The 25,419-nt window shown below is 37.9% G+C and overlaps 1 protein-coding gene across 1 annotated transcript; it reads right to left on the bottom strand.

The window, feature by feature from the left end:
• Nucleotides 1–213: 213 nt before the first annotated feature.
• LOC139767496 (guanine nucleotide-exchange factor SEC12) lies at nt 214–22,724 on the bottom strand. The gene is made up of 8 exons (XM_071696921.1): nt 22,454–22,724; nt 19,772–20,030; nt 17,690–17,873; nt 12,895–13,081; nt 9,945–10,063; nt 8,951–9,188; nt 7,099–7,261; nt 214–5,299 (listed from the first exon to the last, which is right to left on the bottom strand). Exons 1-8 carry the CDS (start codon nt 22,589–22,591, stop codon nt 5,214–5,216), a joined length of 1,374 nt encoding a protein of 457 aa, XP_071553022.1. The 5' UTR covers nt 22,592–22,724; the 3' UTR covers nt 214–5,213.
• Between the last annotated feature and the right edge of the window lie 2,695 nt (nt 22,725–25,419).

The raw sequence follows: 25,419 nt of genomic DNA, 5'->3' as shown, positions 1-25,419 counted from the left end.
TTACAAAGATATGAAACAGTCTTTGCAGATCAAGCAACAGGATTTTTCATAAAATGTAGGCAAATTATCCTGATACTGGTAATTCCGGTGTCACTTTGGCAGTTCCCAGTATATGATAATTCTTCCATTTTTGGTGATACACTGCAACTGGAAGAATTTAAAACCCTTTGAATTAAAACAAAACATAAATGTAAATAAGTAAATCAATACAAAAAAGTTCACTAAAGTTTATTATAAAACTCATTTACAATTTATATAGAACAATAATATAATGTAATGAAAATGTGCATTCAGAAATAGACAGATCAAACTGTTCTCTTTAGTGGCAAGGATCATATCATCCAAAACCCAGAATCTAGCTAAAGGAAATAACAGCTACAATTGAGACACAGCCCATCGTACTAGTAACTGACGTATTTCCATACTGGTGCTTCAACTCTTCCTTGAATAACCCTTCATCTTTTCATAAACGAGTGACTATTCTACATCAGTTTATCCCATTACAAATAAAAATAACAGATCTCACAGATAAATTTCATGTGACAACAAGCATCTCTTGAATGTCTAGAACCTTTTTCTAGCACCAAAGAGAAAACGTTTTACTCAAAGTCTGTGTTGCTGCTGAAGCACCACTTTCTCATCAAAAGCAGCGGAATCTTAATAAGGCAACTGAAATGATGTACAAAATTCATCAAGATACTTTTGGATACCAAGAACACTTTATCCATCTTTCAGGAATCTGATCACCTTTGGTAATAACCTCTAGATAAATTGTGAATTTCACACCATTACTATACAGCCACTACCTACATAGATCAGAATCTACAGTTTTACATATACATATATATACCAAATAAATCTATGATATCTATGTACAAAAGACAAACTGGAAAACCATTGTCTATATACAACAATTCAGTATTCAGTAATGACCAGCATTTACTTTTTGGTAATTCAGTATGCCTAATATACGAAACAACTAAAATCTACATATATCACAACGTCTTACATCTGTAAGAGTGAGGCGAGTAAAATACCAGAAAATGGATTCTGCTGCTTGGCTCTTAATGATTCTGCCATCATGGAAATAATCCAGCACATCATTCAAAGTAATTTACACTATAAATGATGACATTGTTAAACCTAATTCCTTCTTAAAACTGTATTCAATCCAATTTACCTTTCCTTTCCAGTCTTTTAAGTACCAAACCCAATGGGAATAAACTGGAGCCTAAAACAACCCTTTATATGAAGAGTGCTCGAGTAAAATTCTTTATATGAAGAATGCCTGGGGATAGGGGAGAAAGAATACTTCCCACGTATTCCCTGCGTGTTGTAGAAGGCGACTAAAAGGGGAGGGAGCGGGGGGCTGGAAATCCTCCCCTCTCACTTTTTTTTTTTATTTTCCAAAAGAGGGAACAGAGAAGGGGCCCAGGTGAGGATATTCCCTCAAGGGCCCAGTCCTCTGTTCTCAACGCTACCTCACTAATGCGGGAAATGGCGAATAGTATGAAAGAAAGATGAAGAATGCCACCCAACAGCAAACCATGGAATATCATTTTCCTTCTTGCTCTACTGTACTGTCTATCTAACTTCCTGAAGTTAAAGATGGGTGGCTTATAACGAATACTTCAGTCACATCACTTCCATGTGAAGTACCGAAAGACCCAGCAGTGATGCTAAAATGTGCTGATGCATTTTGTATACTGCACTGACTATCACATAAGTTAAACATTAGTCATGGAGGCATAAAGCTAAAAAAATACGCAAAAGTACACACTTCACAAAAATTCTTCTATTGCACATTTCTAATGCTATACAGTACATTTTCATATTCACCTGCTTTACAACATGTGTCTGTTCACACATATATATTTCAACTATATTTCAGTGTAAAATGAAGAGTATATTTAGAGGACAGTCTGAGAAGACAACTAAGGCTATTGTTGTACAGTGATGCAGTTGCATGCAAATAATTAATATATTAGCACTGCATTTGGACTTATGATCATTTAAAAATGAAGGATGGAAACTGCTTCTTTCACTGTAATATGCCAAAGACTTACAACATCAAGTGACGCTGGCTTTTTTATCATATGAAAGGTCACTTATAGCTGGATGGATTATAGTATTACAAGCCATTGTTATGTCACCAAAATCTTTCATTACAGAAAATTCCACAACACAAGAGTAAAAAAAACTTTGATTCTTTAAAAAAGTGGTAAAAGTAATAAATTATAAAAACGAAACAAAACACCAGAGGACAATAAGTACCATCGGAAAAGCACATAGAGACTGGCAGCGTGAGAAAGAAGAGTGGTAACGTGCTGTATGATTGAAGGGCTGACCACGATGTGATGAAATGGTTTGGACATAAGGAGAGGATGAGCAAAAAAAAAAAAAAAAACTGACTAAGATGATCTCCATGTCAGAAGTGCTGGGAGGAGGGGAAAGGGGAAGACCAAGAAGGAAAATAAGGATGCAGCGAGAGTGGCTTAGGGGTTACTGAGGCTTGAACATTAAGGAGGGTGAAAGGCATGCATGAGAGTGAATTACATTGCTGTAGTACACTGGGGGAAGTAAAATCTGTCAAGGTGCTGAACCGGGCCATATGACCTTGGCTGAGACTGGTGGGCTCTGATTTTAGTACATTATACATGGAAAGGGAAACTAGTGAGTGTATGAGTGAAAATGAGGCCATTTTGTACGTCTATTCCTGAAGCTACCATAGCTAGATGGGAGAAACAACTGTATTTAAAGAAAGAGAATAAAAAAATAAATAGATAAATTTCATCAGTCCTATATTCAATCTTCAGAGGATAAGTGACAATTACAGAAAATGAATGTCATCAAATAATGTAGTAAGTAATGTAGCAAGAGTTTTTCAGCAACAGAATACATAAGGTTCTTGAGTTATGCAAGCCTTGAGCAGGTAATGTAATGGCTGGAAATCTCCATTATTGGTAAATATGCTGGAAATGATTTTTGCGGAATCACTTACATACATATTTGACACAAATTCCAGCAGCAATACAATGTTACAATGTCTCAGTTACTGAGGATAAGTTTATCAGAGCACTAAATCCTCATGATTTCACATTCATTATATATAAACCTGTAACATGGACATCAATAAAATCAGATATACAAATTTGTAAACCAAAATATATCAAAAATCAATTATACAAATTTGATACCAGGATATGCAAAACATAAGCTACAATTTTTTCCAAAGTGACATGGCTAACTTGATCTTATCCTAGGTACAGATGAAATAAATGGAAGAAAGTTTTATTTATGATCTACATGCTTAACTATGTACAATACTTTCAATGATATGGACAAAAAATACATCAAATAAATAATGCATTTTCCAAAATACGTCTGTGACATTGTTAGTAATAGTATATCTACAGTATAATAACAGCAGTAAAAATTCAGTTGCATAACTTGAGTCTTCCAATTCAAATACTACATCAGAAAATGTCATTTGTGTGCTTTCTGAAAATAACTACAAATGAGAAAGACAAGTGAAACATTGAGCCTCTTTCTCAAAATTCATGTATTCATATCTTCAGTTTGATACAACTGTGTATATTACAAGAACACATTTCACAGTGCTGAAACATTCCACTTCAGGGATATCCAACTCGCCATTTTTATAATCCTCTATGCTTCTTTTCATTACACTTTGTCGCTGTCTCCCGCGACAGCAAGGTAACACAAGGAAACAGACAAAGGAATGGCCCAACCCACCCACATACACATGTATATACATAAACATCCACAAATGCACATATACATACTTATACATTTCAATGTATACATACATATACATACACAGACATATACATATATACACATGTACATATTCACACATGCTGCCTTCATCCATTCCCATTACCACGCTGCCACACATAAAATGGCACCACCCTCCCCCCAAACGTGCATGAGGTAGGGCTAGGAAAGACAACAAAGGCCACATTCATTCACACTCAAGTCTCTAGCTGTCATGTGTAATGCACTAAAACCACAGCTCCCTTTCCACATCTAGGCCCCACAAAACTTTCCATGGTTTACCTCAGATGCTTGACATGCTATTATATTATTTACAAAGTACCTCTCCTCCTATTGCACTCTTCCCCCTCCTCTAAAGTATGTGTATGTTATCTCTCCGCATTAACAGAGCTGGGAATTACAAGGGAAAACATGTCATCTTGGTACAGCCATTCCAAGATTCTGGATCTCTAGCATACAACTGCATCAGAAAATTTTATGTGTGTGTGTGTGTGTGTGTGTGTGTGTGTGTGTGTCAAATGTACACAACCATGCCTAAATGCAAACCAACACAAAATTAAAACAGACAGGGTTACATATGAATATAAACTTCAAAAGGCACATGCTTCAGACAATGAAACATAACCTGAATAAAAAATTGTCATCAGTCGCAATGGCAAAGATATTCAAAAGAGTAAACCTGTTTGTTTTTAATGTCATCATTAACTATACCTGGGTATGGACTGAAAAAAGCAAATTCAAATTCTACATATGCTACATACTTACATTATCTGTACTTTGTTACACTGATTAGATGTCTTGTTTTAATTTTTGGGTTAGGTAATTCAATCAACTTTTCATCTTGACGTTTTTTCAATACAAGTGATAGCATCCTCACCTTCGAATGATAGACATCTCATGGTATCCAGATGACAATGTGAGCACCTCCACACATCCTATTCATTCAACTAAACAAACCATAGCCCTGTGATCTCAAGTTGTCTCATCTCTCACAGAGTTTCAGTGCCAGACACAAAGCCATGTATCTATGATGCAGCACTAAGGCTCTTTTTCCCCATCACAAATTTTACCCAACAAGAACTACATGTATAGACAAAATAAAATTTTTTTGTATGGCCTCAAAAAACCAGTCCAGGGTAAAACAATGATATCTGTATGGTGTCTGTAGTCCGTTCAAGAATACATAATACGAAGAGACTATAATATTTCCATATTATGTAAACCAGCTCTTTACAATGCACTGCCTTTAATTTACATATAAACGATACTTAAAAAAGATAGCCTAAAAAAATCATAGCATCCTCTCATATTTCTGTCTTTAAATAGCTACTGGTACAATAAATATAGGTATAACCACAAATTCATTACATAATATTCATAAAACACTAATACACAGTTTGTACAAAGGGCATAAACTAAAGTCCTAGTAAGTTAGCAAGTAGAAATGCAAAGCACAGAATAACAGCTGCAAGGATGGCCACTACCCACACTGGTACCATTCCTGAAAACAACGATATAAATGAGTGATCTGCAGCCCGGATAAATCAAACATATCTAAAATTCATTCACTCATGTGAAAAACATATAAAAATGAAGATCAATACATATACCCACCCTTAAAATCACAAAAGTACAGGAACAGATTTAACAGTGATATTCCAGAAGTCAATAGGAGACTTTTATCTTGGTGATGGGGGATCGCACAAATTCAGTGACAGGAAGAGAGGTAAAAGGATCAAACTCTGTCCTTAGGAGCTGAAGTGGAAAACACCTTGAAAAATTACAAGCTACAGAGCTAATGATTCATTACTTGTACTTCTTGATGTCACAATCACAAGCTATGTTTTCTACAGTAAGCGTAAGGAATTATTATTATCATAATCATATAACCTCATAACACCTTCTCCAAGGGGTCCTGCAGCTTCAAAGCTATACCAGAGAAAGGATGGATTCCTTTTGAAGGAGAAACTCTTTAACGATACAACCTCCCAAAAAGTGACTTTTTACTTGCTGTGTAACCACAAGCAAGCAAAGTCTGGTAATGCCAGCTTGAGGAATTAAAATGCACATACTGTACCGGGAGCTAGTCTAAAATTTCAAGGATAACAAAAGGATAGTAATATACTACCAAGGATGCTCTTCAGAAATGACACCATCATGTTTACTGTTAATAAAATCACTGGCATCAACAAAACGGCAAATGAAATATGCACTAAGGAGGCTTCCATCTTCATCAGGCCTAGCCTTCATCTTTCTCCACCCTTTTTTCCCCCCCACTTCAGTTCTCCCAACATCCTTCTCCACCTTTTCTTTTTTCTCCCCACTTCAGCTCTCCCAACATCTTTCTCCACCCCCCCCCACTTCAGCTCTCCCAACATCCTTCTCCACCTTTTCTTTTTTCTCCCCACTTCAGCTCTCCCAACATCTTTCTCCACCCTTTTTCCCCCCCGACTTCAGCTCTCCCAACATCCTTCTCCACCTTTTCTTTTTTCCCCCCACTTCAGCTCTCCCAACATCCTTCTCCACCTTTTCTTTTTTCTCCCCACTTCAGCTCTCCCAACATCCTTCTCCACCCTTTCCCCCCCCTCACTTCAGCTCTCCCAGCATCCTTCTCCACCTTTTCTTTTTTCTCCCCACTTCAGCTCTCCCAACATCCTTCTCCACCCTTTCCCCCCCCCCACTTCAGCTCTCCCAACATCTTTCTCCACCTTTTCTTTCCCCCCCCACTTCAGCTCTCCCAACATCTTTCTCCACCCTTTCTTTTTTTCCCCACTTCAGCTCTCCCAACATTCTGATCCTTAGTTTCCCTCTTGAATGATTTCTCTTTCTCCTCCCAATAATGATGTCCAACAATTTGTCAAAATCATTGAGAATTTCAATCCACAGCTCCATACAATATGAAAACTTAATAAAAATAGTATAATGAGAGACATGGGAAGCTTCTGTTGTGTGACATTTGATTATTTTTTTGTCCCATTTCAGTATCCTTAATTCATATATGCAATGGCAGACACTCTGACAATAATAACAGTCAACAGCACCCGATAGCTAAACCCTGTGTCTAGCGGGTAAAGGTATACATTAGAAGGAAGGCATGATGCATGCTAAGTAGGGAGATGATATATTACTGTAATGAAAGAACTTCCAAGCAAATATGTTACAAATATCCATGGGTGATCCAACCAGATCCAACTCATGTCTACCATCTTGTGACAGTCTAATTTTGGCTTGGCACAAACTAAAAGACTAAAAGAATGACATGTAAAGAAAAATCAGAATTTAACATTTCAGATTTCTTACCTTGTCTTGGAATATGGTGGATTTTGAGAGCATTATCACATGAAATAGATAGAACAGATGCATCAGAGTAGCCTCGTATCATCTTAGACTCCTTGTTGTCTGTTGGCAACCATTCTAGTCCAGTGATAAATGTGCTATGGGCATCTTCTATTGAGCGGAGTTGCTGAAAAATTTTTGGTGACAATCAGAGAATGTGGTATAAGTAAAATGCATTACAAAGATTTTTTATGATGAAACTTTTAATTCTTGTAAATTTATCAACACTGATTCATAAAGAAAAAACAAATTCTTGTATCCCATTAAAAAGTCACTAATCTCAAACATGCAAATAATCTAGAATTTTCTCGGTTAGAAAAAACAGCAAAATATGACAGCTACACCATAATCACATTGCTGTCACATATAGTTTCAAATTTGATGATATCTTTTAAGGTCCCTTACTACACATTGGGAAAAATCTAGTCTGAACTAGTGATTTACTACTAAGGTTACATCATAATGTTCACCTGGAAAGTTCAGACTAGGTCAAGGATGGAGGTGTACCACTATCAAGGGCTCAAGATTTCTATATAAACCTTTCCTCATTACTAAACACTTCTCCTTACAGAGAACACAATTGATTCACAACAGTATGTACAACCTGACAGGCATCAAGCAAGTTGAATGATCATGCTGTTATCTTAGTTTTCAAAAAGCTCTGTTATCAGCGAAAGCAAAGATGGAAGGAGGAAAAGGCTAAAAAACTGAGCCACGAGAGAAAGACAATGATAAAGATTTGATTAAGTTTTCTGTCTGGAATGCTCATATTCACATAACTGTTGCATGAACAAGAGTGTGGAAAAATGAAGGTGAGATATTACTGAGGCATATGAATGGTATCAACAAGGATGGAGTCTAAGTGATTGGTAGGTGCATATAAGAAATAGACAGGACAAGCAAAAGGTACAAGAGCTGGAAAAAAAAAAGGCAAATGAGACATGGAACAAAATTTGTCAAGGAACTTCAGAGGAAACAAGAAACATTTTTGTTAAGAAAAGAACAAATGGGAGTGACTGCACTATGAGCAGATGAGGAATGGTAAGAGAGCAAGGAAGAGATGAAAATGAAATGAAGTATCATAAAAGGTCTGTTGAATGTGTTACTTGACAGGGTTGCAGACATATGTTTGGGATGAGGTGAAATATAAGACAGCCATGGTTAATGGTTTGATGATCAAAAGCCATGATAATGTGGACCATTCAGAAAGTACAGAAACATATAATTATCTTGTAAACATTTCTAATCATTATCAAGATGGAGTGAAAAAGATTTTGTGTGATCGGGGCCTGAACATGCAGGAGGGTGAAAGGAGGGCAAAGAATAGAGTGAATTGGAGTGATGTGGTATACCGGGGTTGACGTGCTGTCAGTGGATTGAATCAAGGCATGTGTATGGGGGTGGGTTGGGCCATTTCTTTCGTCTGTTTCCTTGCGCTACCTCGCAAACGTGGGAGACAGCGACAAAGCAAAAAAAAAAAAAAAAAAAAAAAAAAAAATCAAGAAGGTTACGTCACTAAAGACAAAATCAAATACATATAGCCTGAAGCTTATACAAGTCAATAAAGAGACTGGCTAATAATATGAAAATTACTACCATAGTCTGAACACAAAATAATGATAGCTGTGAGAACAAGCATATCATGAAAATATAAGATTACTTGGAATGAATGAATGAAATGAAATGAAAGAGTGAAATGCACTAAACATAGGAAGATGAATTGAGAAATATAAAGTGTATCCTCAAAGACTACATGAATAAGTATACATATCTGGTGTGCCAGAAGAAGAAAAAATGCATATCAAAAGTCACATACTTGTAAACTAAAAGCAATCAGAATATAAATTGTTCCACTCATGGTCCCTGTTGCAAGATAACGGCCATCATCACTGAGAGCCAGACTGCTCAATGAGCCCGCTAGGGTTTGTGTCCGTTCTTGAGTGTACGTTTTGCTACACCATTTAGCAACAACTGAAGGATTTTTAGATCCTGTAACGGGATTACTAACAGTGAAGAGTCGAGTTTTGCTCACGTCCCCTTCTACTATGCCATACCTGGAGATGCGAAAGATTTCAAATCAGAATGGTGACATTAACAAATCTGCTCAAGTAAGACTCCTTAACTTGTGATTCTACCTAAACTATGAACGTTCTTCAATATCTCTTCAAAATTCTCAGAAAGGATCAAAGTATTCAACTTCACACTCAATCGATTTTTACATATTTAGAGCACCTCTTGTTCACTAATCCTTTGGATTGTAGTGCTTTTAAATCTAACTCTGATTTCACCACAGGCCTTAAATTACTTTATCCACAGCATTCAATCACACTTTTCCAGCATTTACTTGTGCCATTCTTTTCTCCAACACTTCAAGCTACACTTCTCTAGCTCATCAAACATACATCTGTACCAGTATTTGCAATACTTGTTCTAACTCAAATATTAACACAGCACACTTCCTATGAACTTAGAATAAAATTTTCACAAAACCATAAGTGTATGAATATATATTCTAATTTCTTTCATAACAAGTTGTGGGAATCTTTTTAATTATGGTATAAATTGCAGTTTGGGTATGAGGTTAGTGATTATCTTTGTAACTGGATTATTTTGAAAAATACTGTGTGTACAATCTTACTCTGAATACATTAGACACCATATATTACATAATAAAAAGAGAGATAAAGAAATTAATAGCATTTTGATGAGTATCTATATGTTATCTTCATGCATATCAAGTTTCACATAAATAATACCAAATGTTTATCTAGTTATAGAAATAAATATTTCTAAAATGCTACAAGCCTTACCTAGCACGAAAGCACTTATACCGAACTCCATTTGTCTGCAATGCCACTTGTATAAACTTCTTGCCATCTTTTATATTCCAGATGCAACATTCTCGAGTTGGTTTGCATACAGATACTATCTGTATGAAAAAACAAGAATAAACAAAAGGTGAATAATTTTGAATCAGTTGAATTTTTAGGATATATATTTACAGTAGGAGTGAAAATGGAAAGTTATCACATCAGATGATAAAAGTAGCTAGACGGTAAAAACTGTCATCTCAGAACATTCTTAGAGAGACAATAAACAAGACTGGAGAAGGTCAAAGACATCCTTCCTTACATTTACTGATATAAAATGTAAATTATGAGCAGGAGAAATGCACTATAAACCTAGACAAGGTCAGATGTTGAAACCAGTGTTCATTATCCCATTCTTTGTTTTGACTGGATACTATGCTATGAGAAAATTTTTTCATAATATCAAATACAGCAGCCCCATCACAACTAATGACCAAAAATATCTAATTAAAGACTACCACAATTTGAGCTTTATCATCCAGCATTCAAATAACTGGAAAGCTCTTTTAACTGAAATTTCCTACCCCTTCTGACACAAAAGCATACTGTAGCAAATGGTACAGTATCTACACGATTTTATCAAACATATTTCAGTTTCCTCTCAATGTCTGTTGCAAACTCTCAGAACAAGAGAAAAAAGAAAAAGGTGCTAAGAAAAAACTCTAATAAAGCCTAAATCAAAATAGCTAGACACAATACTGAAACACAGCTTAAACTGAAACAATCTGACAATCTGAAGTGCATCGGTTTCAGGTCCTATGCTGGCTGATTATATGAGTTTTTTTACTCCTTCTATTGTTTAGAACTGTAATTTGTTTAATGAATTTTTGCAGTTTCTTGCATGAGTGAAGTAACTTTCTTTCCTCTGTTCCTTATTCTTTGGCAAGTAATATAAGAGCGGAGGATCTCCAGCCACCCCAACTGCCACAGCCACCCCTGATAATGTCATTACCATAGTTAAAAAAATTTCTGTACCTTAAAACATTAAATAAGTGCAGAAAGCTTTCCCAGTCAAATATCTATTTTCTTATCCAGAAATGCCTACGTCAAGCAAATGCTCGAAAATAAGGCTTTAGCTGTACATGTCATGTAAAACCTTTATCATATTGGCAAAATGATGGTGTTAGCCAACATAATGCCCTAACTGTCAGGTGTGAAACAAACTGCAGACGAACTAAAGCACATTACAGGTCAAACAGGGTGCTAAATGCATCCTGGTCTCCTTCATCTAGCCTTAAAAATCAATTTCACAAACTCTGATAATTTTTCCTGAAAGTAAGCTGTGAATACTGATCCTTATACTCTATAAGAAATGAGTCTACATTCATGTTTGAGAATGCTTTCATATCCTCTACCTCTGAAGTGTTTCTAGTGTGAAAAAACTTATTGAACATAAGTTCCTGGCCAGATTTCATTAAAGATGCAACACAACAATGAATAAAAGGGCTTTATGATAAAACACAAAGGCTTTCAACTCAGAAGCAGGAAAAGAAGTCTTTCTGAGAAAGTGTGAGGGTAGTGAAAGCCACATTCTGCATGATCAAAGGCAGGGAATGTGTTGGATTTTGGGTATAGTACATGATCCAATGACTATGAAAAAAGAACGGAACAATTACATCTCAGGATCAGCATTTGGAAAGTATTATCTTGGAGAGTTTTAAGAGGTGGGGCGTATAAAAACAGACGACATGATAAATGACAAACGGGTGTAGGACACAATGAGCATGGTACAAAGATCCTCTTACAGTCTGAAATTACGAATTTGTAGTAGGTATCAAAAGGGGTAGAATATGTGCAAATCTTGAAGGGTTACAGCATGTGTGGATGTAGACCTAGACCATTTACATGACCAAGCTAAGCTGGACATACTCAATGAAAAATGCTACAGGTCACATGGAAGAAAAGAGAGAGAGAAAACATGTTAGGGAGAATATCTATTTCGTGTGTGGTGGGGTGGCGACAGGAATGGATGTAGGCAGCAACTATGAACATATACATGTGTATACATGTATATGTCTGTGTATGTATACGTATGTATGTAGTGAAATGTATATTCATATATATGTGCGTGTGTGGGCGTTTCAGTATATACATGTGGATGTGGGTGAGTTGGGCCATTCCTCATCTGTTTCCTTCCGCTACCTCACCAACGCGGGAGACAGTGGTTAAGTATAATAAATAACTAAAATTGCAAAAACAGTGATACAAAAAGTTAAATACAATACTTTAGTAAATGAAATACTTTAACCCACTTTAACCCAATATATAATATATATACAGACTGCTGTTGTGCCATGCACAGCATGGGATGCCTCTGGCAGTCACAAGTGAAAGTAACATACTATCTGTGCCATCTAAAAGTCCAAGACCATCAGAAAGCAACTACTTTACTGGCGACCAATAAAAAGTTTACACATCCTTGCTCATATTTTTGAAACTCGTCTGGTCAGTAACCATTAGAGGGTCATGGGGGATAGTACATCAATTTTGCTCTGCCTAGACAGCAAAGAAAATGTATATAAAGTATACAAACTTATATAAATAATACATGCAGATGCATGTAAAGAATGTAACAAATGCTACTGGGTACTAAAACATGACCACAAAGCAAGATGCACATATCTTAAAACTGTTAAGGGGGGGGATGCATCAGAACCCTATCAGTGTAGCCAACTGAAGATATATTAATCTGATAATCTCACAACACACGCATATAAGTAACTAGTTTTAAATGGTAAGAGAAAAAATTGAAAGAATTCATGTTTAATTTACTGAGAATTACTGCACTGAGGGCACACTAAATATCCAAAGCTGCCACAGTTAACAAGTTAAAGTTTCCAACAACAAACAATTTCCAGGATTACGATTTTTGAAAAAAAGTAAAACGTACCTGTTTGCAATCTGGCTTAATATCCAGAGCATCAACTTCCTTTTCATGTGCTTTTATGTCTTTTATTTTTTTCATATCCGGCAAATTCCAAAGTCTGAGGTAACCATCAGTGCCCCCTGTCACCAAGAACTTGTGATCCGGAGATATTCCGCAACACTTCTGATAGGCTTCATCTTCGGACTTCTTCCTGTTGCAATGTAATGGGAAAGTGCTCGTATTAATAAAAATATTTTCCTCATACCTGTCTGCTATTTCTTACTTTAACAAGGTATCCTCAGGAACGTTTAGACAACTAAGCCCTTTGAGGGACAATCCTAACTTGCTTCCTTCCCCAATCTCATTCTTTCAGAAAATAACACAACAGGGGAGAATTTTCAGCATGCCCTCGCCACTCCCATCCCTTAAACGCCTTTTAAGACACACAGGTGTAGGTAGTCTTCATTCTTCCCATTCCCTATGGATAACAAGGTCTATGATTATGTAGTAACTACTACACTATCTGTAACTGTTATACTGTCTACAACCTCTGCTCTGTCTCCATCCATCGGAAAGTAATGATCCATAATTATAGCCCTTCTCAAACAGTCTCCGTGCCCAACTGTTTCCCAGAAACTGCTCCTTCTTTACTCATTTATCTTTATTACAAAGAAACTCTAGGACCCCTCTTGAAATATTCCTGCCACTGTGAGACTGTGCTCCACATGGGAGTAAATTAAGGTGGGCTCCCTATAAAAAGGTTGTAAGTGATGCTATTGTCTTTTGAATCTGCCTCGTCTGAAGCTATTTTCAGCTTAAAGTATTACTGCCTGGAAGAAAAGTACAAGCAGAAGTAAGGGTTATAATGCCTTCATTGGACAGATTACCTCACTAGAGGAGGATAAAAGACACGTCACAGGAGTCTTTTCCCAATGGGTTCAGGTGACCAGCGATGTGCCAAGTGGTTCAGCTCTGGGATCATTACTCTACTTGATTTATATCAATAACTTGCCTAAAGGATTGGAATTCTACCAGAATATGTTTTCAGATGATGCAAGGTCGTAAGGGAAGCTAAATGCAAGGTGGACTGTACTGCTGAGCTTACAAGGTGACCTGAAGAGACTCCAAAGATGGTCTGAAACGTGGTCAATGAAATTCAAAATTGACAAATGTAGAGTCATGTGGATGGGACAGAGCTAAGATCGCCTCAAAACGATTATTTCCTTGCAGGATATCAGCATCAAGATTCTGAGAGTGTAAGGGACTTGGGAGAAGACATCGTCCCAAACCTGACATCAGAGTCCCACGTAAGAGAACATCCAAGAGACAAACTGTCTGCTGGTATGAGAATAGCTTTTAATTACATTTTTTTTTTTTTTTTTTTTTTTTGCTTTGTCGCTGTCTCCCGCGTTTGCGAGGTAGCGCAAGGAAACAGACGAAAGAAATGGCCCAACCCACCCCCATACACATGCCTTGATTCAATCCACTGACAGCACGTCAACCCCGGTATACCACATCGCTCCAATTCACTTTGTTCTTTGCCCTCCTTTCACCCTCCTGCATGTTCAGGCCCCGATCACACAAAATCTTTTCACTCCATCTTTCCACCTCCAATTTGGTCTCCCTCTTCTCCTCGTTCCCTCCACCTCCGACACATATATCCTCTTGGTCAATCTTTCCTCACTCATTCTCTCCATGTGACCAAACCATTTCAAAACACCCTCTTCTGCTCTCTCAACCACGCTCTTTTTATTTCCACACATCTCTCTTACCCTTACGTTACTTACTCGATCAAACCACCTCACACCACACATTGTCCTCAAACATCTCATTTCCAGCACATCCATCCTCCTGCGCACAACTCTATCCATAGTCCACGCCTCGCAACCATACAACATTGTTGGAACCACTATTCCTTCAAACATACCCATTTTTGCTTTCCGAGATAATGTTCTCGACTTCCACACATTCTTCAAGGCTCCCAGAATTTTCGCCCCCTCCCCCACCCTATGATCCACTTCCGCTTCCATGGTTCCATCTTCCATCCGCTGCCAGATCCACTCCCAGATATCTAAAACACTTCACTTCCTCCAGTTTTTCTCCATTCAAACTCACCTCCCAATTGAATTGACCCTCAACCCTACTGTACCTAATAACCTTGCTCTTATTCACATTTACTCTTAACTTTCTTCTTTCACACACTTTACCAAACTCAGTCACCAGCTTCTGCAGTTTCTCACATGAATCAGCCACCAGCGCTGTATCATCAGCGAACAACAACTGACTCACTTCCCAAGCTCTCTCATCCCCAACAGACTTCATACTTGCCCCTCTTTCCAAAACTCTTGCATTTACCTCCCTAACAACCCCATCCATAAACAAATTAAACAACCATGGAGACATCACACACCCCTGCCGCAAACCTACATTCACTGAGAACCAATCACTTTCCTCTCTTCCTACACGCACACATGCCTTACATCCTCGATAAAAACTTTTCACTGTTTCTAACAACTTGCCTCCCACACCATATATTCTTAATACCTTCCACAGAGCATCTCTATCAACTCTATCATATGCCTTCTCCAGATCCACAAATGCTACATACAAATACATTTGCTTTTCTAAGTATTTCTCACATACATTCTTCAAAGCAAACACCTGATCCACACATCCTCTACCACTTCTGAAACCACACTGCTCTTCCCCAATCTGATGCTCTGTACATGCCTTCACCCTCTCAGTCAATACCCTCCCATATAATTTGCCAGGAATACTCAACAGACTTATACCTCTGTAATTTGAGCACTCACTCTTATCCCCTTTGCCTTTGTACAATGGCACTATGCACGCATTCCGCCAATCCTCAGGCACCTCACCATGGATGAAGAAATATCTACCAAACTATTGATATACTACACAAGGTCAAAACAAGAATGCACCTAAAGATGTACAAAGAACTCACAGAGAAGGTCCACGGGAGGGTAAGAAAGATGGTATTAGACTTAAGAGAGTTATGCTACAGGGAAAGGTGGAAGGCTTTAAATTTACCCACCATGAATGAAAGAAGACTTTAGGGTGACCTGATTATAACATTTAGTTTTTAAAAGAGATCAATGACATGAATGATGAACAGTACTTTGACAGATATATGGACAGAGCAACCAGAGGAGATAACTTGAAACTAAGTAAGAAACTTGTAAATAAGGATGTAAAGGAAAACTCTTGTAGTATAAGAGTGATGGATAAATGAAAGAGACTCAATTAGAAAATGGTTAATGGAGAGAGCATACATAAACTCAAGAAGTTGTATGATAACAGAGACCAAGAGATGGGGCCCTCATGAGTATCAAACTCCCTTCCCGTACAGTACGAATAGGAAACCACCAGTTAAAAACACATTTGCATGAATTCCTTCGTAACACCAAGGAAACAACTTATTGTTTAATCTTTAAATGCTAAGCATCTTTTGGTCACTACAAGTACTTATACCGATGTGGTATATCGGGGTTGACGTGCTGTCAGTGGATTGAATCAGGGCATGTGAAGCGTCTGGGGTAAACCATGGAAAGCTGTGTGGGGCCTGGATGTGGAAAGGGAGCTGTGGTTTCGGGCATTACTGCATGACAGCTAGAGACTGAGTGTGAACGAATGAGGCCTTTGTTGTCTTTTCCTAGCGCTACCCCGCACACATGAGGGGGGAGGGGGATGGTATTCCATGTGTGGCGAGGTGGCGATGGGAATGAATAAAGGCAGACAGTGTGAATTGTGTGCATGGGTATATATGTATGTGTCTGTGTGTGTATATATAGGTGTACATTGAGATGTATAGGTATGTATATTTGCATGTGTGGACGTGTGTGTATATACATGTGTATGGGGGTGGGTTGGGCCATTTCTTTCGTCTGTTTCCTTGCGCTACCTCGCAAACGCGGGAGACAGCGACAAAGCAAAATAAACATATAAATAAAAAGTACTTATCACAGAGACTAACACCCTTTGGAAGTAATAATGAATTGTAACTATGCATATAAATAAATGTTAATGTGTAATAAATGTGAGCGCAAAAATAACTGTAAATATATATCAATGTTAACCATAAAGAGGGATAAGAATCATTTAGATAATGTGGGTCACAAATCTCACTCTCGGGTGTAAGCCTTCACACCCTTTCTCCCATCACCTCCTTTGGGGGAATTATGCATTATCTCTAAGACTATCTTACAGCCAGAAATGAATATTTTACTTTTTTTTTTTTTTTACATATTTTCTTTCACAAAACACTGATGAGTCATTCATAAACCTGCATCACAGACTCAGACCCCTCTGCTCTTCCTCCACTGTATTCTAAGGTATTTTTCATCAACTCTGATGGTACCTTCCCATCAAAGAGACTATTCCACCTTATATGACACCTTAATGCTCACTGTAACTTTAATATGTTATTCAATACATATGAATTCAAGACTTACAAAATCTGAATCACTGCTAAATGAAAATATTTCTAATCTCACTCATTATAACAAAGAAATCACTTTCAACAATCATTTAGGTAAATTTTCCTGTATGAGGATAACTGATCTCTCAAGCTTAAGTTAATGTAATGACCAAATCACAAATAACTCTTACTCTGGCAACGCATAATAAACGGACCCATTATTATACTCTGCAAATGAGCATTAATGTTTTCCTTTAATTAGTCCCTAAAAACATCCAACGCTAAGGTAAGTATATCTTGTTCATCTCTCACCATACACTAGGACTGCTCTTACAGAGATCCTATCTCAAACCTTTAAAAAATGAATTTCTTAAAACATACTTAAAAACGGTTTCTGCAGAGCTGACTTTTTCCAAATCAAAAGTAAAGTATTTGTTTCCACGGAGCGTTGTGTTAACAGACTTCCTCCTCTTCTTTTCCTCTTTTATTTCTTCTTTTTCAGTGGAACCTTCCTCTGCACTCCTTTCGCTAGTTCTTCTCTTTCGTAATACACCTGAATTGTGACCTGGTAAATTTCACAAATTTTTAGCAAACTATGATCAGAGAGATACAATGATAATTACATGAATATAAAAGTAAATGTGAAAAAAGTAAAGTTAATGCAGACAGCATCCAAGGAGTTGTATGACAGTACAGAATGTTCAAGCGATGAGGCCCCACGAGTGGAAAACCCACACCAAATACCAGAGCAAATTAAAATAAAGAGGCTGAGATAATCCTGTTGATGAGAACACTGAAATAGTGTATCTCTATTTTGTACACCTTTTGCAATAGTTCATACAGTAGCAAACTACATTTATTGCAGCTGACAAGCAACTCAGCTTTGCCTTCTGCATGAACACTCACAAAACTCGTTGAAAAGTATGGTAGGACATGAAATCACTGTATAAAACAGCATAAGAGGTATCCAAAATAACAAAAGATTTCAGCTTTGAAGTATTCTGTAACACAACATACAGAACTCAAGATACATGCTTATGATCTAACTAGATAGCTGAAAATATGGGCAATGTGAATTCGTCAAAATTTCTGACAGGTCATCTCCTTTATTCTGCTTTATTCAACCTACTGTTACACTGCATATGCAAATCTCTCAACAAACACAAGCACCTTGCTCCTACATACACTTAATTCTAACATCCTCCTCCAACAAACATGATCAGAATGAGTTTACCAATATTCTATCGAACTCCTTCCCAGAGTCAGTTACAAGAACAGCATCATCTACAAACAATAACTCGAAGAGCTTCCTCTCTTTCAGTTGTATGCCATAATCATACCATTTCATTTTCTTTCCTTATGTCCCTTTCATGAAAAATGTCAAAAAGCCAAGGTGACATTACTGATGTACTCCTTCACTTATTTCAAACCACTTACTCATTCACCCTTTTACTCTTAAAGAGTACAGTTTCGATAACAAAAACGATAATTTCAATGTCTTTTGAGCACACTGGAGAAAGTAAAAGTTTCCTGAAGTTCTTCAGATTTACTAATTATCTGCCTCTCCTAAATTCAGCAATGGCGTACTCAATCAACTTTTCACCCGAAAGCACTCCATTAAACACAGTAAATGCATCTTGTTCTTTCACCTACAAGGGCTTTAGTACTTCTTTATAAATGATCAATCATAGTTCGATAAATACCCAGCTTTGCCAGGAAAACCTGTTTTTCTGTAATCCTAAATCATTTCTACCCACTTTACTTTCATTCAGCAACTACCCAAATGTATTTTCAGACTTGTAAGCCCCTGAAGTGCTATCTCCATGCACAAAACACCAGCGCTCTTTCCAGAAGCATGTATAGATCCTATGCATCATCTGCAACTGTTATTTGTCCAAACAAGAATCCTAAAGCCTCTCTTTTATCTACAGATCTCCATGACAAAAAAAAGGTTATACATAAACTCTGAGAAAGTGCAGACCATATATATAAAGCAAAAGTATTCAAATTTACCCCCTAAGTTTGAATATGCTTGTTTTTTAAAGGAATATATAAATGCCATATGTCACCCATGACTCTAATTTACCCTGAGATAACCATAACACGAAAAAATGGCTCACTCAAAAGTGGGGGATGCTGTGTGTCGATGGGTTTGTTAGGTTTCAATAAGGCAGCGGCATACGAAAATTTAAATGCCTAGCTTTATCAAGGCTTGAATGTCCATGAAGTGCTGGGTTTAAATGACTGTTTACTGAAAAGGTCCACCACTTTCAGCACTTCAAATCAGGTAAAGCAATTCATTCTCATGAGACCTCTTGTACCTTTTCCAGAAGTCAGAGGGTTAACTTAAAAATTTAAGAAATAATTTTCAGCAGTAAAAAAGTCTTCTAAGCTTTTTCTAAGAATTCTCATCAATGTTTCTACATCATTTATGCCTGATGATAAAACTAATACTGTAATCACCTTTCTCCTTTTGCTTAGGCAACAGTGAAGGCAGTTCTTCCTTCTTCACAGTTCGGAGAGTTGGTTTCATTTTCAAAATGATGCATTTCTCCTCTAGCCCAACAGCAAGACATATAGTGGGTGCACTCTTTTTGTTTGGAGCTGCAGTAATAGCCCCTGGCCACCCAACCATGTTTGTGATACAGTCATCGCCAACATCATATGAAAGGACACGCTCACCCAGTGTCTGCTTCCCATTGTGGTACAGCTCATAAATGTCCTGAAAACATGAACACAAGTGGTAAATGGTTCAGTACACTAACTACTCATTATAATTTGTCCAATACTAACTACAAGATATAATTTGCACATTATATCAAACTAAAAGTTTCACTTAGAGCTTGTGAAAAGGATCTCTGTGAGCCAGAATCTTTCACTGCCTTTATTACATTTTCTCCTATAAAGCTGCTAATGAACAGCGACAGCAAAACATGCAAACACATAAAAATTACCAGCTGTACTTATTAAAGGCACAAAAAAAAACATAGGCAGGATGTACTCTGAAGGGTGGGGACATGACTGCTCAAAAACACTGCTGTAATTTCCAGCTAAAGTTCTAAACCAGCATCATATCCATGACGTCATTCTGCCATGTTCCCTTGTCAATTTTTACTAAGTCTGGCATGAGTAATACAAGAAGAGCTGTTCCTCATGTTTATAATTTGTTCCTTTACTGTTCTTGACCCATATCTAAACCTGACCACAGAATTCTTTTATAGATACAGTGGTTTCAGAATTGTTTTCTGTCCTTCTTTAATGTTATAGAAATACTATAACGCTATGCATATATTCATGTTATTCGCTGTACCCGTGTAAGAAACAAAAACAAAAACATAGTGTGATACCAAGATCAAAATAAAGCAAGAGATAAGACCTCAAGACCTCAATGTCCTCCCAGCTTAGCTCGAGCTCTCATCTCACCTCTCTACCAGGCTAACATAAAGGGAGTTGCTTACCAAGGAAATTTTAAGGTCAACTGAAGTAAAAGTGGAAGAAACATTTCTAAAATTCAACAGAATCTATGAAATCCTCATTCAACTTCCGGAAGTAGTCAACATTTACTTTTTTCAACAACATTTGAAAAGTGATCGTTACGGTCAAGTTTTGACATAACGCACGGGACATTTGGTCATTATGTTTTAAGTGCACGCAAACAGTAAGAATTCTTAATGAGGCAGGAGAGAGCAGACAAAAAATTGTTAATTTCACTTACAATGATGAGGTAAATCTTGGAAGTTAGGCGAGAGGATTTCATAAAATCTTTTTATATCTAAAAGTGCTCTTGATGCCTTCCCAACTGTTGACTCATTATATAATCAATGAAGATAATTCTACCCCAATCTTTTATTTCTACAATCAAAATAAATAAGATTATCATCTCACCTATTCATCAAAACTAAATGGAATAGCAAATGATTTTGTTCTCTAATGGTAGCGCAACATTCAGAGTATAAAACCAAAGCTGTAGAGCATAATCTGATGCATAATATTGTAATCTATAACACTAACAACAGGAGTAAATGTCTTGGCTATCAAACAAAATGCAGGGTTAATGAACATAAAAGTTGTGCACTTGTGAAATATAAACAGAATAAAAGAATGTGACCTAACTTCCCCAGAAAGCTAATAGTTATAGGACAAATATAACACACTAATTTGGTCTGCTGCTCGCGGATGCTTGGAATGGCTTCTCTCCGGGAAAGGGGCTGTGGCACGGACAGCCACTGGTCTGTTGGCATTTGTTACGCACAAGATGCTCACTCATGGATGTGTCATATATCTTAATCAATATTTCAAAAATCATGATAAATCATGGCTGACAGGAAGATTCGGTAAGGCTTATAATGTTTTTTTACATTTCACCTATTTCTATATAAATCAACCCGGAATTTTCCCTGGTATCCATTATCATCACCACTGTAGCTCTACTGAATTGCGTAGAATAAAATGTAGCATAATCCAGATCACATTCTAACTTTTATTCTGGTCTCAAATTATGGTACGCTTAGCGTTTCTGCCATACGGGTATAATTCCTAATCTAACGAACCTAGCCTAACCTAGAAAATGAGCATTCCTAAAGCTCCTGGACCCACAGTGTGCATGTAACCTCCCAGGTAATTTCAAAGATGGCATGCAACAAATTTCCTAACCTTTGTCGGGGCATAAAGTGGAAAAATACTCTATATACATACTACCACTGTTGATTAACAAAGTTATTCCAGAACCTTAGCTGGATTCAATGCAAAGGTAAACTGTGGAATTATCAATATCAGTCACACTATTAACTAATTAAAATACCTGAAAAATAAGGAAGCGAAAGTATCGTACATAACTACAGTACACAGTTATCCTTACGTCAACTCCCACATTTGAATTCATCCAAACCAACCGTAACAAACCTTATCAAAGTTCGCAGGGTGTCCTAAATGGTAAGAAAACCCTTTAACTATCCAACTATCTATGGGCCCAAGTGTTAAGCAATCATCACTAGTCTGCCGTCTCTACCAAACCCTAAACCCAAGTTGACTATAGAGTAATTCCAAATTTACGCCCCCTACCCTACTAAACCAAAGCAAGAAAGACATTATTGATATCATTTTCCCTCCTCCTCTGCCCTGCCCCTTAAACCATCACCAACTTACGAACTGATTTCGAATCCCTGTCTTGGCAGCCCCGCCTCCACCACCGACCACGACATGTCTGCCACACACGGCCGATATGGCGTAGCTCGGGTAGATCAGGGTGGCTACTGTCTCACATCTCTTCTTCTGAGTCGACATCCTGCTCACTGAGACGGTGCGGGGGTTAGTAAACGAGTCCAAAATGGGTTACGGGATCGGCAGCTGGGATTATCATCAGCGGATCCGTCAGATGATTTTTGACAACAAACACGTCAGTGGCCGCGAATATCCACATCATGAAGTGGTCATTTCTCTCCACATTTTATTAATTATCTATGGAAATATAAGATAATCATATAATCTGATTTATAATATATATCAATATTACATTTTTTATGAGAGGAATCGTACGTTAATGTTGGAACTATGGATATTAATCTCGTAAAATTGAATAAGCAACCTGTACATTGAGCGAGAGACAACAGGCTTAAAAATGCTACGTGTGCAAAAAAAAAAATCCCCAAATTGCAATTTTATTTTGCAAAAATATATTAAATCTACAACAAGATTGACCCTGTTAGGACAAAGAATGTCTTGGAATTTATATGAATCTTCTATAAAGATGGATAGCAGTCATGTCAAGGAGATATGACGATATTTATTTATCTGTATTTAATCAGGTTCCTTGACCTACACTCACTCACTCCATTAAATCGTATGACAAAAAGAACAATTGTGGCATTATTAATAGATAGGAAATTATATATCTCTACGTCTCATCCCATCTCCAAGAATAACTGTATCTATTCTTAAGACACAGGGAAGTACCAGGAGAGACTGTGTACAGAATGGAAAAAGGTGAGAACAATGGAAGTAAGGGGAGTGGGGGAGGAATGGGATGTATTTAGGGAATCAGTGATGGATTGCGCAAAAGATGCTTGTGGCATGAGAAGAGTGGGAGGTGGGCTGTTTAGAAAGGGTAGTGAGTGGTGGGATGAAGAAGTAAGAGTATTAGTGAAAGAGAAGAGAGAGGCATTTGGACGATTTTTGCAGGGAAAAAATGCAATTGAGTGGGAGAAGTATAAAAGAAAGAGACAGGAGGTCAAGAGAAAGGTGCAAGAGGTGAAAAAAAGGGCAAATGAGAGTTGGGGTGAGAGACTATCAGTAAATTTTAGGGAGAATAAAAAGATGTTCTGGAAGGAGGTAAATAGGGTGCGTAAGACAAGGGAGCAAATGGGAACTTCAGTGAAGGGCGTAAATGGGGAGGTGATAACAAGTAGCGGTGATGTGAGAAGGAGATGGAATGAGTATTTTGAAGGTTTGTTGAATGTGTCTGATGACAGAGTGGCAGATATAGGGTGTTTTGGTCGAGGTGGTGTGCAAAGTGAGAGGGTTAGGGAAAATGATTTGGTAAACAGAGAAGAGGTAGTAAAAGCTTTGCGGAAGATGAAAGCCGGCAAGGCAGCAGGTTTGGATGGTATTGCAGTGGAATTTATTAAGAAAGGGGGTGACTGTATTGTTGACTGGTTGGTAAGGTTATTTAATGTATGTATGACTCATGGTGAGGTGCCTGAGGATTGGCGGAATGCGTGCATAGTGCCATTGTACAAAGGCAAAGGGGATAAGAGTGAGTGCTCAAATTACAGAGGTATAAGTTTGTTGAGTATTCCTGGTAAATTATATGGGAGGGTATTGATTGAGAGGGTGAAGGCATGTACAGAGCATCAGATTGGGGAAGAGCAGTGCGGTTTCAGAAGTGGTAGAGGATGTGTGGATCAGGTGTTTGCTTTGAAGAATGTATGTGAGAAATACTTAGAAAAGCAAATGGATTTGTATGTAGCATTTATGGATCTGGAGAAGGCATATGATAGAGTTGATAGAGATGCTCTGTGGAAGGTATTAAGAATATATGGTGTGGGAGGCAAGTTGTTAGAAGCAGTGAAAAGTTTTTATCGAGGATGTAAGGCATGTGTACGTGTAGGAAGAGAGGAAAGTGATTGGTTCTCAGTGAATGTAGGTTTGCGGCAGGGGTGTGTGATGTCTCCATGGTTGTTTAATTTGTTTATGGATGGGGTTGTAAGGGAGGTAAATGCAAGAGTCCTGGAAAGAGGGGCAAGTATGAAGTCTGTTGGGGATGAGAGAGCTTGGGAAGTGAGTCAGTTGTTGTTCGCTGATGATACAGCGCTGGTGGCTGATTCATGTGAGAAACTGCAGAAGCTGGTGACTGAGTTTGGTAAAGTGTGTGGAAGAAGAAAGTTGAGAGTAAATGTGAATAAGAGCAAGGTTATTAGGTACAGTAGGGGTGAGGGTCAAGTCAATTGGGAGGTGAGTTTGAATGGAGAAAAACTGGAGGAAGTGAAGTGTTTTAGATATCTGGGAGTGGATCTGTCAGCGGATGGAACCATGGAAGCGGAAGTGGATCATAGGGTGGGGGAGGGGGCGAAAATTTTGGGAGCCTTGAAAAATGTGTGGAAGTCGAGAACATTATCTCGGAAAGCAAAAATGGGTATGTTTGAGGGAATAGTGGTTCCAACAATGTTGTATGGTTGCGAGGCGTGGGCTATGGATAGAGATGTGCGCAGGAGGATGGATGTGCTGGAAATGAGATGTTTGAGGACAATGTGTGGTGTGAGGTGGTTTGATCGAGTAAGTAACGTAAGGGTAAGAGAGATGTGTGGAAATAAAAAGAGCGTGGTTGAGAGAGCAGAAGAGGGTGTTTTGAAATGGTTTGGGCACATGGAGAGAATGAGTGAGGAGAGATTGACCAAGAGGATATATGTGTCGGAGGTGGAGGGAACGAGGAGAAGAGGGAGACCAAATTGGAGGTGGAAAGATGGAGTGAAAAAGATTTTGTGTGATCGGGGCCTGAACATGCAGGAGGGTGAAAGGAGGGCAAGAAATAGAGTGAATTGGAGTCATGTGGTATACAGGGGTTGACGTGCTGTCAGTGGATTGAAGCAAGGCATGTGAAGCGTCTGGGGTAAACC

The sequence above is a fragment of the Panulirus ornatus genome, chromosome 61 (genome assembly GCF_036320965.1).
Source record: "Panulirus ornatus isolate Po-2019 chromosome 61, ASM3632096v1, whole genome shotgun sequence".
Classification (NCBI taxonomy): domain Eukaryota; kingdom Metazoa; phylum Arthropoda; class Malacostraca; order Decapoda; family Palinuridae; genus Panulirus; species Panulirus ornatus.
Note: the sequence above shows the minus strand (reverse complement) of the source record. Positions and strands in the feature narration are given on the sequence as shown.